The 20,241-nt window shown below is 40.5% G+C and overlaps 1 protein-coding gene across 1 annotated transcript in view; it reads left to right on the top strand.

Annotated features, from left to right (window-relative positions):
- The window catches only part of sdc2 (syndecan 2), a 41,832-nt gene extending 21,793 nt beyond the window's left edge, over positions 1–20,039 (top strand). The window contains exons 2-5 of the mRNA XM_034891939.1: positions 11,785–11,899; positions 12,614–12,786; positions 14,265–14,394; positions 17,506–20,039. Of these exons, the coding sequence (XP_034747830.1) occupies positions 11,785–11,899; positions 12,614–12,786; positions 14,265–14,394; positions 17,506–17,669 (582 nt within the window). The 3' untranslated portion in view covers positions 17,670–20,039. The remainder of the gene's footprint in view (positions 1–11,784; positions 11,900–12,613; positions 12,787–14,264; positions 14,395–17,505) is intronic.
- Positions 20,040–20,241: the final 202 nt, after the last annotated feature.

The following is a 20,241-nucleotide window of genomic DNA, read 5'->3' as shown; positions in this document are numbered from 1 at the left end:
GCGTTGTCATTTTTTTTGCCATGATTCAGTGGGATATGAATTAGAAGAAAAAAAACACTGGACCTCTCTAGTCCAGCTAAAGGTTGCCATGGGAGCCAGAGGTGGCTATTAATTAAAGGAGGAAAGTGAATATGTCTATGAAAATTGTGTCTCAGTGAGTTTGTGTGTTTCTGTTTGTGTCTGCTGTAATTGCCTTTACCTGGGGCTTTCAAACCTCCTCTCTTTCTATTGTTATCTTGCTTTTCTTCATCCCTCAGTCTCTGCTTTGAAGAATAACATACAAACGACAGTTCACTTGGGCCATCAAAGTCCTTGTAAATCCAAATGCATGGCCAATAAATGTTTCATGAAAACCTAGTGAAATACCTAGTTTTAGCTCTCACAGTATGTAGAAATTAACTGAATTAGAGCTGAAACGCTGAACAAGTTGATTAATTGATCAGCAGAAACATAATAGCAGTAATTTGACATTTCAGTCATTTTTGCAGCAAAAATGAATGGAAAAAGGCACATATCAGCTTCTAACTTCTCAAACATTTGCTGGTTTTCTCTTTCTATTATATCATAATATATCCCTTCTATCTGTAAAATTATATATCTGGGTCTTTGGGCCCAAAAAAAGAGGTTAATTCCTACAGATGCAATTAAGAGGCTTGAAATTGCTTTACTTTAAAAAAAAAAAATGTAAATGAGTAAATTAAAGTTATTATCAGGACAATAAGACACATAGATTGTCCCTAGTGTCGAATAGAGACAAGCAACATTTAAGATTCAGTGATTGGTCAGTTTGAGATCTTCTCAGCGCCCAGCAGAGGGTTTAACTGTTTATGAGCTCTTGTTAAACAAGAGCTGCTTCTTATTCATACAGCTGCTTACATCTGTGTGTACATGACGTGACTCCATTTTGAGTCCCTGCAAGTGGTCTGAGCCACCGATATGTGGTTTTCGTGAGCACTGTGCTATCACTTCCAGCTAAATAGAGAAACTCCAAATTGTTCCCATGCTGCGCCTTAGTGCTTTTGGGTTATTAGAGTCTTTTTGGTACCTGTTTTATATAACACAATTAAATCTCTCTGTTTTTTACCACATTTGCTCTTCTCGGCACTGCTCAACTCAAGCTTTTCTCTTAAGCTTCATATTTCTCTCCTGTCTGGAGGGAAGAAAGCTGCTGTGCTGCAGCAAATCTTACTGTTTCCCCCCTCCTCAGCACCAGGGATGACTGGAAGGTGAAGCCCCATTTCCCAGTGTCTAGAGTTTCACAGCTGACAAAGAATGTAGGCTTTCCCGTGCGTATCAGAAGCCGTTTAACGGCGCTGAGGAATTTACCCAATTCCCAACCGGTGGGCAGGCAAGCAGGGAGGCGTACAGGAGGGAGGAGAGGGAGGAGAGGGAGGCATTCGTTTGAGGGAGCAGCAGAGCTCGCTAGGCCTGGGAATCTGCAGAGCTCCTTCTTGTGCAGAAGGCATAAAGAAAGCCAGTTACGGTCCATCAAGCTGGATACCACAGCACTGAGCTATTCTCCAAATACGGCCATGTTGAAACCACATGAGCTCCACATTGTTCCCTTCTTTATGAGTTCTGGGAGCACTCAGTGAGAAATTTCACAGTGAGAAGGTTTACATTAACTTAACTTTTAAATCCGATCAGGCCTCTAGAGAGCCACTTGACAGAATCAGACAGCCTTTTAATTAGAGTGGTGAAATATTTAGTGGTCTGAGATGAAGTAAAGGGTGTTTTCACACCAAAAGCCTTTAGTTCAGTTGAATTGAACTAGAGTTTGTTTTCTGGTGCGGTGCGTTCGGGAAGGTGAGAACGCTGTCAATCAAACTCTGCTGCGGTTCGTTTGTGGTGAGAACGTGATCTGTACTTGAGACACACCAACTACACATACTCCGCCAGTCTGAGCTAATGTCTCCTGTAGTCAGGTGTGTTTAGCAATCTGTGTAGCAGAAGAGCAGCAAACTGTAGCAGCTTGCAGTGTTTTTATCATAGAAGTAGACTGCGGTCAAGCTCGCCGTCCGTCGCTCGTATCTCCGTTGTCAAACAAATCTTGTTTGACCACTAAACCAAAACACTGGATCTTCTTCCTGTATTTACTTTTTTTTTGCCCCCGACCCCAGACATATCCGACCAATAAGGGGGCCGGGCATTTTAGCCTGATTTGTAATGACGCAATTTGGAATGCTTGGATTTTTCAAGGTGTGAAACCAAACCAAGCCAAACCGACCAAAGTTAAATCGCTCTAAGTTACCCAACTCACCAACTGATTTGGACCAAAGCAAACAAACTACAGGTGTGAAAACACTTTGAATCAGCTCTAATATGTTGCAGCATGTGAGACGCACTCAAAGAAAAAAAACATAAATGAAATAGAAAAGCTGCTATGAGATAAGCATGCTACACCGTTTGGTTGTCCTGCTTTTACTCAGTTTTGGTGGCAGATGCATACTCCATTGTAACCTACTAAATACAACTGGACAGGTAGGGGTGAGAGTGATGTGAGCACCATTGTTCCCTCTTGGCCGTCAGTGGTCTGTTAGCACGTGTCTGTTTTTCTTGGAAACCATGAAGTTGACTTTCATCCTGTTGGGAAGCAATACTGCATGGGAGGAAATCATAGCCACTCTATGTTGTGTCCTACTGGTGCGTAGGAAGGAAAAAACAGAGGAGCATGTGGTGCTGGTTCAAAAGCGGCACACTATGGTAGGTGGGCTTACGATTCTCCCAGCGTGCACTGTTTCAATGGTATAAATTATAGTAATATACAACTACAGATGACTCAGAGAGCCCCCATCAAGTTCTTGGGTGTCTGTACCACATTTGATTATAATCCATCCAATAGTTGTCAGGACATTCATTAAAAAACACAAATGCCAACCTCTTAGTGCTGCAAAAGGTCAGTGGGATTCCTCCTCTTGGTAACAGTAATGTCTGTGCAAAATGGAATGGTAATCCACCCAATAATTGTTAGATATTTCAGTCTGGACTGAGATGAACTGACCAACTTACATTTTCATCCCCATCCCCAGAGCCACGGCGCTAGCATTGCTAAAAAAGGGATGTAGATCATATTCAACAGGGGCTACGGGACCCTAGGTGGTCCTTAGAATCAATCCAGGGGGGCCTCCATATTACTGTTAATTTTTGAATGTTTAAAAAAAAATTAAAGAGTCTTAGCATGAATACAACATTGTATTAACAAATATTAATCCCAACTGCATACTGGCCTGTAAGTAAGAGGGGTGATCACTGAGGCAGACACACAGACACAGTTAATCTTGAAAATTTACACATGTATGTTTAACAATTAAACGTGATTTATAAAAGAGTGCAAACACTGATTAGGCTTTTAATAGCTTAATATTATATGCAAAAAGGTATGCAATAAAGGCTTTAGGCCACCCTACACATTAAAATAGGCCCTGTTTATGATGCAACTTCCTTTTATATGATATATGTAGTAAGTGCTCCCTGTCTGTCTTTCAGTAAGGGGTCCTTTAAAAACATTAAAGACCCCTGATGTAGATGTTTCATCATTTTACTTACTACCTTCTTCTTCATCTACCCTGTCTATAAACCTAAACAGCTACCAGTTGTAGTTTTTGATTTTCTCTCAGTGGGCAGAAAATGATCCAGCAGTGAGGCAGTAGCTGATCTTTCATATACTTCAGAAAGTCGATGTATTAGCTCAGCAGTGACAGTCTGAACCAGTCAGCCGACATATCTTTTGAGCAGCAGAAAGATCGGCTGTATTTGATTGTCCTGTCCTTACTGGACCGTTAACTTAAATGTTATAGGATATAAAGTTGTGCTAATGCAACAGTGTGCAGGGCAGTGTCAGAGGAACAAATTGGTAACTCATATTTTTACCTTTCACCCTCTCGAAAATCACTAAATGATATTTCGACAATTAAAAAGAGAAGTGTTGTGTTGCTGATATTTACTATTTTATAATAAAAAATAAAAAAATTGATAGTAATTAAGGTATTTTGCATTCAGAACAGCTGTCACAGACCCCGTGATAGAAAACTACAGTTTCCAGCATGCAAGCTGACCACATGCCACCTGTTCAGCGCAAAACAGTAGAGAGCCAAAGTCACTTAGTAGCTGATGAATACATTGAAACATCTAGCAAGTCAAGAGACCCAGATGTTTTTTCCTGGAGTTGGCAGAGCAAACTGGGGCAAAGTTATAATTGGACTTGCATTTGACAGGAAGTAAAAGAGGATTCCTACGGGAAGCCCACGCGGCTCTGTTCCTGGCGGATGTCTGAGTGACATTAAGCAAGTGATTGGGAAGGTTTTAGCCAAAAGAAGTTAATAAGTTGATTTGTGACGATGTGCGATCTTCGGTCTAAAACCAACAATGTGTTAGTCTCTCTGTCAATAGTGGTTGACTTTCCCTCATTTGTGATTCTCAGCCCCGCGCTCCTTGAATCCAGGGCTGCATAATTTAATCAAAATCGCAATATGAACTAGTGCAAAATCCAAATCGCAGGGGGCGCAAGGCCAAATATGTGTCAAACCATTCTAAAATAAAGCATTGTGGTGCTGCAGAGAGATCCTGGCCTACAAGCTATTTCTAACTTTACATGAAAAAGAGGTAGGATATTGAAATGTCTTGAATAGCTGAAATGCACTGTTTGATCTTTCTTGAGTTGTTAGGTCAAAAGCGGAAACCCGTGTGTTTAAGTTAGGAGGCAACATTCAGAGAAGTAGGTTTGTATACCATAAATGTCAACTTCAGTCTATTGCGCTCTCTCTTTATCTTGTTTTGCACTTCCTCTCTCTGTCTGGCACTCTCACACTCACACATACACAGTTCCCCACCACAACTCAGCTGGAGTAGCTCCAGACCTTAAGGGCTCAGAGAGAGTTTGATTTGTGTTGACTTCCTGCAGGAACTCCCCCTCTCCTCAGCCTGCGGCTCAAAGACTATCAATTAGTTCCTTATTATGATCCCTGGGAGGGCAATAAAAGTTAGAGTGGGTTCAAAGAGCACAAAGGCACACACACACACACACACACACACACACACACACACACACACACACACACACACCTTTTTCCTGTCTATCTTGCCAGCAGTTCTTTCAGTCATTAGCAGGTGGCGGGGTACAAATATAATGTTTCAATTTCACCATCTCCCTCTGTCCTTCTGTATATTTGGTCTGTACTCCTCCTGTTCTGTGCTTTTCAGTCTCTAATCCCAACACCATCATGTTTCCAGCTGTTAGTCATACTTGATTCATGAAAGCAGCAGGGGTGTGCACTGTTGATGGCCAATGCTGCATGCATTAAGGGAAGCCAATGTGTCACCCTATATAGCCACCAAACTCTCCTGGAATGGTCTTCTCAAGTCACTCCTCTCCATACTCTCCACTTCTCCAAACATTAGTGAGGCTCAATAGAGTTGTGAAAAGTAGTAGTAAAAGTTTTTTTTTTTACCACCTAAACATATCTTGTTTAAAAGGTTTTGTCCAAATGATATCCAGTGCTCCTCAACATAAAAACTGTCTTCAATTTATAATTACAAAATTTAATAACACGCTGTGTATATTATGCCCATCAATTATAATTATTTAATCTCTGTTAAAGAGAAAATAGGTTGTTTTGCTCTCAATAACAGTAATGAGCCTCAGCTGGTGTATAGTTATGGTGAAGAAGGCAGCCACAGGGAATCTGAACACTTAGTCAATGCAATTCGTAACAACATACAGCACTACTACATGTATGTAATGTTACCTAATAAGAAATAAGAAATGTAATTGATCAAAGCTGCTATCAGATGTCTACAAGAGCGTAGTCTTTAGTTTCAGCCTACTATTAGTGTTGTGCGCTATATTTAAAGGAATTTTAAGTTTTGGATTCTGGGTTTATTTTGGATCAATTCAGCAGCAATGGTTATTGTAGTATTGCTGGCATAACCAACACAAAAACAGGATATAGCAGAAGTTAAATTGAAACTGGTGACAATAACACCTATGGGATCAGTTTCACACTGCGTCGCAGAGACGATTAGCTAAGAATCCTGCCTTCATTGAGGCGGTACTGTCTGCAGTGGAAAACAAGTACCTAATACCAAAAGCAAGCAAAGCAGTACCATGCATTGGAAATTTGGCAGTATGCCTCTCTCATTCTCTCTTTCTTCTTATTGTCCCTTCAGCTGGAATAGGGGTACATATGTGATGCCCCTCTCAGCCCACATCCCCTCCTCGGTTTGCAAGTGTCCGGTCAGTTGTGCAGTGATAAAGTCCAGGTCATGAAGGAGGCGGTGGGAGGAAGAAGGGAGTGGGCTTGTCGAGGGAGTTTGGTTTGTCGACAGCAGAGTGAAACAGTGCAGAGAACAGTTGCTGCCTGCTAGACTGTGTTGTGCTGTATTGACCTTGTGTATTGATCTGTGACAGGACGAGGAGAAAAGATAAATTGAAAGACAGCAGGCCAATCTGCCACCTTTACTTTGTTAATTAAGGATTAGCAGGCTCTTTCTCTCTCTCTCACACACACACAGTATTGAGTTCTTTCATAAATGGAGATATTTGTTTGTCTGGTTGTGACAATGAGAACTGATTTCATTCACAGGACAAAACAAAGCAGACTATACAGTCCACAGAGTACTGCTTTCACACTAGGCATATGAAGAGCATTGATACTGTGAAAGTTATTACACCTAAACAAGTATAGAGGCAAAGAGAGCCTCTAGTGTGCCACTGATAATGACTAGTATCTTGGGCTGAGGGCCCCACCTAACCTAACTATAGTTGTCATGTTGAATATCAATTAATTATTTTTGACAAAAGGAACATCTTCAAATTGCTTGTTTTCATCCATCCATCTTCGACCGCTTATCCGGTATCGGGTCGCGGGGGCAGCAGCTCCAGTAGGGGACCCCAAACTTCCCTTCCCCTTTTGCTGGTTTTGTCCAATAAATAGTCCAAAACCTTTTTTTTAACTTTAGCTTTTAAGCTATAACCTAGAGAGATGGTTAGGCTAGCTTAGCATAAAGACTGGCAGCAGGGACAAAGAAAAAGTCTCGCACAAATCCCCCCATGAAACTGCAACTTGTGGTTTTTACAAATCAGTTTTTGTAGAGATTACACAAATGAGTAATAATGTGTTTAAAGGTGCTGAGAGGATACGCAAGTGTTTTCCCCCTGCTTTAGTCTTCATGCTAAGCTAAGCTAAGTCTCTTCTGGCTTCATATACACAGTGGTATCAATCCTCTCATCTAACTCTTGACAGAAAGGCGAGTAAGCATTTCTCCCAAAACGTACACTTACTCCTTTAAGAATCTGGAACCCAAAATTATGCATTTTTGCCTGATAAATGGGTCAAATAAAAAAGAATTGTTGAATTACTGTCATATTGATTAATGATTAATCATGTCAATTAGTAGAGTAGAACGGGTTTGATTCAAAATAAGAAAAAAGGAAGCTTGTTTTTAAGTGAAATGGCTGATGTTGGTGCCCTTCTCTAGATATTACTATTAAATATATATCTCTCTTGGTTCTTGAGGTAGACTTAAGGAAATAGTTAAGAATCAGAGACGACAGCAGACCAACGAAAGAAGATCTGAGCCTCTGTCTGTCTGCCAGCTGCCGTGCACTTATTTTCCCCTTTTTCTTCTCTCTGAAGTTGGTGTATGATGTGTGTATGTCTGTGTATTCGTCTCACGCCTTTGAGATGTGAGAGCTGGATAAGGATTTTTGTGTCTGTCTGTGTTGGCACATATGTGTGTAACGTGGGTGGGTGCTTTCATGGACATGCAGATGTTCTGTTTGTGTGCGTGTGTGTGTCTGCATTCCTTTGAGGAACATTATTTGGCCTGACTTGCAGTTGGGCTAATATTTGCTGTGTTAGAAGTGAGAGCGGTGTGTCAACAGTGGGAAGTCAGGAGCCCAGGGTTAGTTCAGATGACTCCATTTCTGTCTCTTATAGAAAGGAGAGGAAGATGCAAATAGCGCGCGCACACACACACACACACACACACAGTGCCTTTCAAGCCCGGCTAGGCATGGACATGGTGATGTTGACAGGCTTTTAGCAGAGCAACCTCCAGGCAACAGGATTGTCTGCAGTAGTGGGTTATTTCCCCCTCCTTTGCTCACACTTTTCTCATCCTTTACTACTTTTTGTCCACCCCCCCTCTCTTTTTTATCCCTCACTCTCCTCCTCAGTCTGTCCTTGTTTGCCTTTTCTCTGACATCCATGTTTTGGCCAATCTTGGTCTTCATGTCTTCTCTGGGTCAAACAGCGAGAATGTCAGTCAGTCAGTTAGGAAGCTGCCCTGCCACTGGCGTATTAGTTCATTAACAGGCAGACATGCCAGTAACAGCAGCTCTTCTCACAGCTAATAGAGGGCACGCATCGCAAGCTAATAGCTCATTAAGGCAGTTTGCCATCCTTCTTGCTTGCTTTCACTTACTCTCTACCTGTCTGTCCCTTTCACACGTCTCTAAGCTTAGTCAGACTATGTAGGATCTGCTTGTTAAGGTGTCTAAATTAGGCTGTCTTTGTGTGTGTGAGCAAGTTTCCCCTGCTTCATAATTACCAGCCATGTCAGCAATGCTGGTATTATTTTCACATTGTGAGTATCTGTGTGTGTGTGTTGTCATGGCAAAATGTGGTCATGGAGACACCCGTTGTAGGAACATCCACAGAGGTATTTTTGAGTACTTTTGAGTTCTTTCTGGACTGGCTTTGTCACCGCGATAGCCATGTCATAACAACCATGCAAGATGTAGTCACAAAACTTTAGATAGTCTGTGCAAGGGCGCTGGAAGAAGAGGGTTGGAAGTAGGTAGGGGGGCCATTGGCCACTTTACACACCTGGCTCAATCCGGTCTGATTTATGAAGAGTGACTGAATTAATGAGTGTCTTTGATGTGTGTAATACCCAGAAAACATAGGGTATTTGATACTGGTGGACATAGTGAATAAAAAGGGATTACTTCTCAAAATGTAATATCAAGTCACTGCAGGTCTTAACATGTTTATTTTAGCTTTTGGATTTAATGAATGGAGACATAGAAAGTAAGGAAAAGAGCACTGTTTTGGTTTCTAAAGATGGAAGAGTCGAAATTTAACATTCATAGCCAAAAACAAGACAAGTTCCAACAAGATAAGTTGCTAAAGTAGATTTATCCAATTGGATCCATTTTACAAGCTTCCTGTCTTGAGTCTCTTCTACAAATAACACTGCATTATTTTTTCAAATAATTCTTTAGACCAGAGCAGCCATGCCAAATTGGAACAAACAAACCTGTCAACTCTTTACTTGTCAACAGGTTGATGTCTGGTTCAGCTCAGAGTCTGCGATAAGGGCTGAAAGCAGAGACTACCTGTAAATGCTACTGGATTTGATAAGGAGAAAAAAGTTTATCGGGTTGCTGTGTCTGTGCAACTGCATGTGTGCGTAAGTGACAGAGAAAGTCAACGCTTGTTAGTTTGTGTGTCCCGGTGGGTCAGATAAAGTCAGGGAATTTTATCGAGGTCAAACAGACAATTTCCTCCTCAGATCTGCCTTGATTTGGTGTTGCAGCGTAGCTCGTACAGTGAAAACCTCTGTTACCCAAATGCTTTGCTTACAAGTTTTGAAATAATGATTACTTATTAACTGAATAATCAAGAAAATAATCACTAATTAATCAATAACAAAATGAATCATTAGTTGCTCCCTTGGGATTCCTGGTTAAAGAGAGAAATTAATTAAAACAATAATTAGGAAGTTGTGTATCACTTGTGCATCACTATGCATATCATCCATTTATTCATTTAGCAAGTCAGGTGAAAGTGTTTTCAAAATAATTACAATGTCTTTGAAATCTGTGTTTATTAGGCCTGAAGGGATTTAAAGCCTTATTGTTAACTCTTTAGCTCTTTATGCAATTCTTTGTGTTTTCATGCGTGTGTGCATGCTGTCTCGTTGTATGCCAAATTGCTCACTCTAATGTATGTATAGTCAAAGAATCAGTGAATGCTTGCATACATTTGTAAAACATGTCTACTCATGCATGGATGTGTGTGTGGCCTCCATCTCATTAGTGCCCTTTGTCACCAGTTGATCTGTGGCCCCGTCTCCTTTGGTCCATTGTGCTCATATCGGCAATGCATAAAGACCTGTGGACCGCATGGGCCGGTGAATTGGTTTGGATGAGAAGAAGGCAAGAAAGGTTAAGATAAAGTTGCTTTGAACAAATTCTCTCTTTGATGAGGCGGCTCAACGGTGAAAGGCCTTTCTTCCAGAAGTCAGAGCCAGTTGAGAGAAGAGAGATCTAGATACGTATTGTTCTGTTTCATCTCGCCTCCGTCTTTCTTTTTGCTCTTTCACGCTGTTGTTAGCTGTGTGTACTCCTTGCCTCTTTGTTATGGAGAGTGCCAGGTCACTCTTTCATTACTCCACACAAACACAGATATGCACATACAATGACTTAAAAGCATTACTGAACCCACTCATATTGGAATACTGAATAAATGGAAATGCTGAAAGAAGGCATTTTCCCTCTTCTCTTTCTAGTGCTGAAATGATTTGTTGCTTCATTGAGTGAATTAACAGAAAGCTAATCTGCAACAACTCGGATAATCAATTCATTATTGAAGTCATTAATCAAGGAACATTGCCCAAAAAACATTCTTGTTCCAGCTTGAAAAAAAGGATTTGCTGCTTGCATGTGTTTAAAATCTCTGTAACTGAATTTGTTTCAGTTTTGGACTGCTGGTCAGACAAAACAAGAATCCTGAAGATACTACGTGATCTATTGGGAGTTGTGATGAACATTTTTCCAAAAGACATTGACAGACCATTCCATAATGAAAACAGACATATCTGCTACCCCTTCAAACCAAGAAAGTCCAAAACATAAGTCTTCCTAATTTCTCGGAGCTTTCCCACAGCCCACCTTTTTTTTTTACCTTTAACAACAACAACAACAACAACAACAAAAATCCCTTATTTCCTGTTGAGCGAATTGATTATTTCCTCCAATCTAACTTCATTCAGTCCTGGGTTTATCAGCACAAAATCCTCACAGCACACACAGGGGTGATGTATTGTGGGGTCTCTCTTTTGTACTCTGTAAAGCAGGACTATCAGTATAGCAGGAGCAGTACAGCTGATCACAGATTGGTGAATAGGAGTAGAATAGATGTTGCCATGGATGCATTTATTGCTATTCCAGTTGCAAACACACGCACGCACACACTTTGTATAACAGCTGTAATCTTTGAGTATCCAACATACATCTGGCTTTTCAAGCCACTTTAAGGAATTTTCTCGTTAAAACATCAGCTTACACGCCATGAGAGGAGGTGCTTTCTTAACAACCAGGCACTGTTAAGACTGTGGTATTTTCAGCCAATCACTCCATTAAGCCAGAACACAAACATTCCCACCACTTAGGCTTGTTGTCAAGACAACAATCCTCTGGGAGGGGCTACGTGTTGTGATTGGACAGTCACTTGTGCTTCATTTAAGTCATCAAATGGTGACATGTTTTTAGGGGTTCATCAAAGTCATTAGGATTTATTATCTGGGGGCCACCAATGACTGTATGACATCTTATGTCAATGCATCCATAGTTGTTAAGATATTTAAGTCAGGACAAAAGATGTGAGCAGAACGACACATTGCCAACCCCAGAGCCACACTGCTGTGTGAGAGTGCCTGCCTTTTCCTGTAGTGCCACCAGCACTCCAAACCCAACACTTGTCCTTTAACGTGGAGTTCTATAAATAGAGATGTGTAATAAAACCATCACATCATCCTTGTTATCCTGTTGTTTTACAGATAGCAGATGCAGCCAAGACTTCCTCTCAGGCTGATGACTTGTACCTAGATGACACAGGCTCAGGAGGTTACTACCCTGAAGATGATGATGACTTTAACTCAGGGTCTGGCTCAGGTAAGACACAGACACACACAGACACAGACACAGACACAGACACAGACACAGACACACACACACAGACACACACACACACACACACACACACACACACACACACACACACACACACACACACACACACACACACACACACACACACACACACACACACACACACACACACACACACACACACACTTTTGCCTAGAGCTGTGATGACATTCATTTTCAAGTCTGCTACAGGTAGGTTCTTTCTTTCACTGCCTCTCTCTTTTTCTCACTCGATTTGAATTGAGATTGCCTTGTCACCCAGATTGCAAGTGTGCAAATTTTTCTTTTTTATTAGTTCCTCTGCTCTACTTGCTTTAAGCACCTTTACAACTTTCATTCATTGTCCAAAAGTAAGTATCCTTATAGAGAGAGTTGTATAACTGCAGTGAGAGAAAATCATGCTAGGTAAAAGGACAAAGACTGATCAGTAGCCCTTCCAATACTGCATACCCTATAACGCTGCTACTCTGTATTCTATAGGAGATTTAAACTGTAAATTAATAATGCTGTAATGATGAAGCTAAGTTAGACAAACTATATCACTGTGGGCATGAAATATTAATAAGATGAATGTCCCCATTTTACATAAACAAATCATAATAAACATTTTTATCTGAATTTTAAACTTCAGTAAAACACTACTTTATAATGGAGACATTTTTTAACTCTTTCTCCCAGGTGGACGGGAAGATGTGGTGGAGGAATCAGTGACTGTGACTATGGTTTATATGGAGCCCAATGCAGCGGAACCCACCCAGGACTCCACCAAAGATTTCACCCCCAGGGTGGAGGCAGCCACGGTCAGGGAAAAGGTCAAGGACATCGCACCCAGGAAACCGTTCAGAACAGAGGTAAGTACAGCCCGAATGATACTGGATTTTTGAGTCTGATACCACTATTAGGTTTAAAATAGTGTGTGTGTGTATATATATATATATATATATATATTCTTCACACAAGCTAACAAACGGAACATTCCCTTGAATCATATATATATATATATATATATATATATATATATATATATATATATATATATATATATATATATATATAAATAATTTTCTTTTAACAATTGTGACTAAGAAATGTATTGGTAAGGACATTTGATAGTTATAAATAAACTACTCTCTGGTGGACAAAAAACCTTTCTGTAAATATACATTCTGTATTTGACAACTTACGTGTTACTGATGCTGATATGCATCCTTATGTATTTTTGCGCTACCAAGATCGCATGGCGCTCTGAGTAGCCTAAATGTCTACAATCCAAATTTTGTAAGTATAACTATTACATTAATCCAGAAACATTTTCAACTATTGCCATGTTCATTTGCATATCATATTAAGGCATAATGCAACTGAAAGTCATTTATATTCATGCTGGTTCAATTGTAACTGTCCTGACTCAAGTGACACAGTGCCTAGGTATGTCTTTAGCTGACCCAGTATGTCAACAAATCTCCGGTAATACCAGGAGCTGTGAGGTTGCTTTAAGGATAAAGATCAAGTGCTCACGTCAATTCTCAATGTTTTTGCTCCATTGCAAATTATGGAGGATTACATCTCTCTCGGACATAATCACATATTCTGGAACCATCCTAGATCTCGCTTCTGTGGGATGCACTCTTACTGTACTGGAGCCTACATCTGTTTGGGATTAGTCGTCAATGTCACAACCCCCTAAGCCAAACCTACCTGGCCCAGTTACATTTTTTTCACTCTTGCCTCTATCACCCTTCCCTTAGCCAAATGTACTGGCATAGTTCCAGTTTGGTCATTTGCACGCTTCTGTTGTGTTATTGGAAAAAGCATGATACATGGGCCCGAATCCATTCCAGATACCATGCTTCTTTTCCTAGAGTCCCAGCAAAACCTTAGGTCCACCGGCTCAGTTTTCATTGCCTACTTGTTTTGAGTCGTGCACTAATCTTTTTGGGCAATCTGGATTTCTTCCATTTTCTTTCTCGGGCCAGGTTCCATTTTGGTTCCCATTCTCTTCCTTTGACTAGACCTTCAGGCTAAGTGAACCAGTGGAACTCTCACTTTTTCCTTAAATGTATAACTAAACATTAGTTTGCAATGCACTTATTAGCTTTCTTACCAAGTGTTTTTAATGAGAAGATTGATACTTGTACATTTAATATGAAGCTAGAGCCAGCAGCCGGTTAGTCTATCTTAGCATTAAGACTGGAAACAAAGGAACATCCTGCCTGGCTCTGTCAAAGGGTAACTATATCCACTTACCAGCATCTCTGAAGTTTACTAATTAACACATTATATCCTCAAACTCTCTTCTAACCATCCTGTTTTTCTTCTCCTCATTCAGGCACCAGTGCCAGTTACAGAGGACATGCAGAGGAACCTGCTTACTAGTACGACTAGTGCTCCCGGCTCACCTCAGGAGGCCATTGAGGTCCGCACTGAAAACCTCTTCCAGAGGGCAGAGGTTTTGGCAGGTATGTGTCATAATAAACCACATTGTAAAATGTTTACAAGTCTTAGCAAAAAGACTGGGAACGGAGGAACAGCAGAAGTATAATATATTAATTAGTGAGCATTAGAGGTGTTGCTAAGCGGACTTTCTTACTTTTGGACAATGCCAGGCTAGCTGTTTCCTCCTGTTTCTATTCTTTATGCGAAGCTAACCTTTGGCTCTCCTCGTCTAACTTTTGACAAGAAAGCATATATCCCAAAATGTCAAACTATTCCTTTATATTTGAGCCTTTAATGAAAGTAGCTTTTGTTTTAGATTGATGCTCCACTAACAGTCTCCGATGCATGGGAACGTGTGTTTAATTTGTTGTCTGTTTTCCACATTCTTATACGTTACAACGGGAAAATTGCAAGAAATATTTTGCATAATGTCTCCAACCTAATCCCCTTCTCATCATCATTTTTTTAATAACCTCCATCTCTATCCTTCTGTGGGACCTTGTAAAGTTCACGGCATTGTTTGTGTGCATGTGTATGTGTTGCTTTAAATACATGAAAGAGTGGAAAGGAAATTATCTGACTTGAAATCACTGTGCTCTCTGATGCAGTCTCTATCTCCCTACGTGTCTGAGGCCAACATTGATTGGTACCTCACTTTTACTTTGGTGCGATATCCATCTGGTGTTGGCAATATGCAGAAACAACATCAACAAGGACAGTCAGGACAGCCCCAGTTACATGAGAACTCGGCTAACATCTCTCTCCAAATGATAGCCTCATTTCATCTTTTGCATATTGTTCTTGTTCTCTATCATATTGAGTGTGATAGAAAAAAAGTATTGCCACTAAAAGTTCTTTAGATGAAGCCTGTTAGTCACCATTTATCTCTCCCTTCTCTGCCTTATTCTCTTTACCCTCCTGCTGGATTATAACCATTACTTTTCATCTCCCATATGACTTCCATAAAACAAATTGCTCATAATCTAATTTTCATTTATTCACTCTGAATTTGGTTACTGCTTCTTGGAGCTCAGCAGCTGGTTGTGTGCCAGGATCTTTACCCATGGGGCCGTGGGGCCTGTCAACATGTGAAAACCCAAAGTGGAGCAGAGGGCAAAATGTAGCACCAGGAGAGACCCTAAACCGATTAGAAAGCTATAAAGAACCTCATACAGGCATAATTGGGAGGGAGAGTGGAATAAGCCCATGTGGCGAGTTAGACGCATTAGTGAGTAGAGTCAGGGTCAAAGCTGTGGGAGGGCGTGGATTATATTCAGATTTTTTCCTGATGTCACACCACTGTTGGCATTTGGGTTTGCAATGTGTCCTTAACTGAGTGTAGGGCACGCACATCCAAAACATCTACAAGTGGTGCATGCAAAAGTCAGAGAAAGGATTTGCATACTGTACTGACAGATCCAAACGTTGGCTCCGTTAAATAAAATTTGCTGGGTGCTAACGGAAACCTTCGTCAGGTATAGTTAAATAATCACCACCAAGCAGAACAAATTGTCCAAAACAACAAATCTAACCGATCACCTTTACACGATTGTCAGGGCACATTTTATCCGTTGCGCTACTGGTGTCCCCCAGGTGTGTTGCATCAGTGACTAATAACCAGTCACACCTGTCCTCGTCCTGTGTGACAACAGCTGCCCCCCCCCCACACACACACACTAGACTAAAAGACTTATCATAACAATGCACTGTTAAATAAGTTAGTTTGCTACAGAGCAGGGTCAGCTGAGAAAAACAAAACAAAGCATGCACACAGACTACAAATATGTTCCCTCGGTTTAATAAACTGAGCACGGATTTATAATCCATGCTCTCAGTTTTAGAAACGTGAGCAAAGTAGGAAAGATATTAACAGATTTAAACTTCTGGAATTCATTACTCTATTGCAAAATTATATTAAATCACAAATGGCACATCTTTTCTCACGTAGGAAGGTTAACAATGACCTACAAACTAGTTTTTATTAAAACGAGCCGTCCTCCAACCTGGAGAAATAAAACTGGTCTGTAGTAGCAGCGGCCAAACTAACCTCAAAGATAACTTGTCCCCTGCTAATTGTACTACAGCAATTATTGTTAAAGAAATAAGTTATAACTCTAATGAAATCTTCAGTGGAGTTATTTAATGTAGGATCCAGTGTTTTTTGATCTTGGCCCATCATTGGGTAAGTCATGATATGTTGAGTACCTATATAATAAGTGTAACTTGTACAGTCAATTTGGGCCTTGTTACAATACCAAATTGACGGTTGAAGTTTAAAAGAAGGTTATCAAAAAGTACTGTCTTGTTTCTTATTTCTGTTACAGTGGTAAATCAAACAATAAAATAAATGCTTACATATAACATTACAATGCTACCTTTATATGTTATGTCAAAAACTCTACAGATAGAATCTGATTCTATTCCTATAGGTTTTTTTCCTCAATATTCCAACCAGATGAACTCATCAGAAAAGGAGATTTTGTATTTCCTGTCAATATTTTCGTCTTGCAATGACATTTATCAGCCAGTTCGGGAGAAGAAACAGGATTTAGTTTGAGCCACGCAGGACTGGTCGTTGCTTGTTTGTCCTCATTGATTTTATTTGCCTGATTGTTAAGCAATGGAACCAACGCAATCGGCTTCTTCCTCTTTAGCCCCCAGTCGGCAGTCACTAAATGGATTACAGACTATGTCTTATCAACTATCATTAGGACAACACAGCTCTGTATACCAATCAAAGATCGGAGTCTTACTATCCCATACATGGAACACTAACTTTCAAAGTCACCAACAGGACAAACATTAGAAGTGAAATGAACAACAGAATATGAATAATCTTGAATCCCTTGGGACAAATGAAATTTTTTCACCCATTGGCATAAAAGGACTGCATTGGTTTCAACATTCTGCTGAGACGGTTGGCACTTAGTTTCTCCACATGTTGCAACAATAGCTGATAGGGTTGCAAAAAATGTTCTGTCTAGTAACTTATTACTCAAGACACCCTTCATCTCAGACTATAAGGAGACTGGCTCAATTTAAGGTCTCATTGTCCATGAGGACACACAGTAGACATTGATTTATCTTTCTGAGCATTGATATTTTACCTTCCCTTTCTGTCTCTCCCCCCCCAGCTGTAATTGCAGGCGGCGTGATCGGCTTCCTGTTTGCCATCTTCCTCATCCTCCTCCTGGTCTACCGCATGAGGAAGAAGGATGAGGGCAGCTACGATCTGGGAGAGAGGAAACCCTCCGGCGCAGCCTATCAGAAGGCCCCAACCAAGGAGTTTTATGCATAAAAAAGCCCTCCCGTCATCAGATCAGCAAAATCACAAGTGACTGTGGGAAACACAGTCCACGACAACAGCAAGCCTGTTCAAACACGAACAACAGCAAAATGTTTTCGAGTTAATTAAGGAAAATAGCATAAAGGAAAGCTTTTGCATAGAGTATTGTTATTAAGACCTTTTCTTTCTTCTTTAAAAAAAAATAAAAATTAAAGAAAACCAAGCATTTCCTACTCTATGGCAAAATCTCTGTGTATTTAAACATTTTGTGTATTATTTGAAAAGGCTGAAAAATATTAAACAGGATCTGTAAAGGTAAGGAAACTAATCACATCTGTCTTCTGTCAAAGGAGCGGGTTCTAGTTACTGACTACTCTTAACTGTAGCAGTATATTATTTGTAAAGAAAACAAATTCACAAGTGGAAATAATTGAATATAATTATTCTGTATCAATCCTACTTTCTTTTTTTCTTTTTATTTTGTCCTAGCATGTCTGTTGTTGATCTCTCAAGGTGTATTACATTAATTTAATTTTTTCTCTGATGTTAAAAAAATTGCCTTTGTAGTTTTGATGAAGCTCTTCGGTCTTCATATTAACGCTGTTAACGGTCAATGTAAATGTTCCCCCTTCAGGTTACAATGTTTAATATTTGTTCTCACATCAGTTTTTAAGTCAAATGTGAGCGTTTCATTATGTCTTTGTTTATTTGTTTGTTCTCTTCTTTGTAGCCTTTTTCCAACAGCATTTTATTTACAGTACATACAAGGAACAGGTTTTAAAAGATCAAAAAAATTAAGCGCGTCAGGGCTCGGGGGGAAGAACTTATCGCAAATCTCGCTTCTGTAATGTCTCGCTGAACTTCTTTTCTATTTAAATGCATTCTCTTTCACATTGCACATTCACTGCTTTTGCTTCCCGCTTCTGTGGTGCAGCTTTCAGTGTTCGTGGAGCTTTTTGGGGGTGAAGTTTCTGCGCTGTGGCTTGTTGTGTTTTTGGCTCATAGCCACCTTCCTCCCCGATGTGTCCCTTGAGTTCAGTGACTGCACACAAACTCTGCTAGTACCCTTTAACCCTAACATCTCCTCCACCTTTCTATGTTTACCCTATCCTCCCTCATTGCCACCTTCTTTTTAATCAGATTGGAGCATGGCCAGTTGTGTGTGCCCCCCCCCTCACACACTGCCCTCAAATCACTCCCCTTCTTAGCTACATGAAGCCACCCGTGTAGCCTGGTGTTATTGTCCCTGTCCCAGTGTTGATCCTTTAGGCCCAAAGGTCTGCTCACTACAGGCCTGCTACTGCTTGGACACAAACACACCAGGCCTGGGCCCAATCCCCACATGCAGAGCACATACCTCTGCAGCAAACAACACCCAAACACCCCCCCCTCCCAGTTTTTATTCAGAGGGATTGATAAATACGGCACAGAAAATGCAAGACTCCAGTGTTATGTCTGAATAGTCTTTAGACACTCAGTTCAAGGCTACTCATGTTTCTTTTTTTAGTGGTCAGTGCACGCATTTCAAAAGAGCTTCTGTTGAGAAATTGAGATTGTTAATAGGTTTAAAACCTGGGTTTAACCCAATAAAAGGCCACAAAATGGCAGCAACGAAATAGCCGTGTAGCTACGGTTGTATGACAACAAGTTACTGTCTGTTTTTTAGTCACGTCTACATGAACTTGCGTTAAAGAAATGCGCATATTTTTTCCGTCAGGTTCGTGAAGTTGCCTTTTTCAGCTGTACAGTAATGTGAAGTAGACACAGTAGATGCCGTCACATCCTCCCAACACCACCCACACAAAGCTGTTCATCCCTCTACATCTCCATCTCTTGTGTTCCTCTCTTCTTTCAATCCATCTGTGCGCCTGTTGTTGTCCACTACCATCCTCTTCTCCCCATCTCTATTGACCGCTTTTTTCATAGCACCTAAGGTACTGAACTATACGTGAAAACCCAAAGACTCACAGTATTTCTGCTCTCACCATCCTCCCGGACCCGAACCCCTCCACCATGGTCACATCATGTTGGTTCCTCATTCTCTTTTAGTTTTTAGTTTTTTTTCTTTCTCTCTCTCTCTCTCTGTATAAGAGACCTGACCGTTGAGTCCAATTGCTTATTAGTATATGAAAAGATATATAAATATATATAAATGTATATTCACAAATGTTTTAAACCTTCAAAGTGCCTACCATTTGGAAATGTACTTGCTCAAGGTGAGCATGTGGCGGGTGTGTACACAAAGGAGGGGTGTAAACGACTTGACTGGCATTCTGTGAGCATGGATGACTGTAATGGTAACTTTTTTTTAGTCTTACAAAAGCTGACAGTATTGTACCTATAAGTTGAAACAACACTACTGAATAAACATTGTGGCCTAATCAGACTTGTTCTATCCTCATTGATCTGTTGATTATGTCAATGTTATGATCAATTAAATATCTTTTACAAGTCAAAACTAAATCACACGGAGCGGGAAGCACGTTGTGCCTCTGCTGTGACTTCAACTCTCATTGGGTGTTCCGCAGTTACCAGTTAATGTAAAACTCTCACTGTGACTATAGGGGGCTGGGTGAAAAAACGA

This window comes from Etheostoma cragini, chromosome 14 (assembly GCF_013103735.1).
Source record: "Etheostoma cragini isolate CJK2018 chromosome 14, CSU_Ecrag_1.0, whole genome shotgun sequence".
Classification (NCBI taxonomy): Eukaryota; Metazoa; Chordata; class Actinopteri; order Perciformes; family Percidae; genus Etheostoma; species Etheostoma cragini.
The sequence above is the reverse complement of the archived record's forward strand: the minus strand, read 5'-3'. Positions and strand labels throughout refer to the sequence as shown.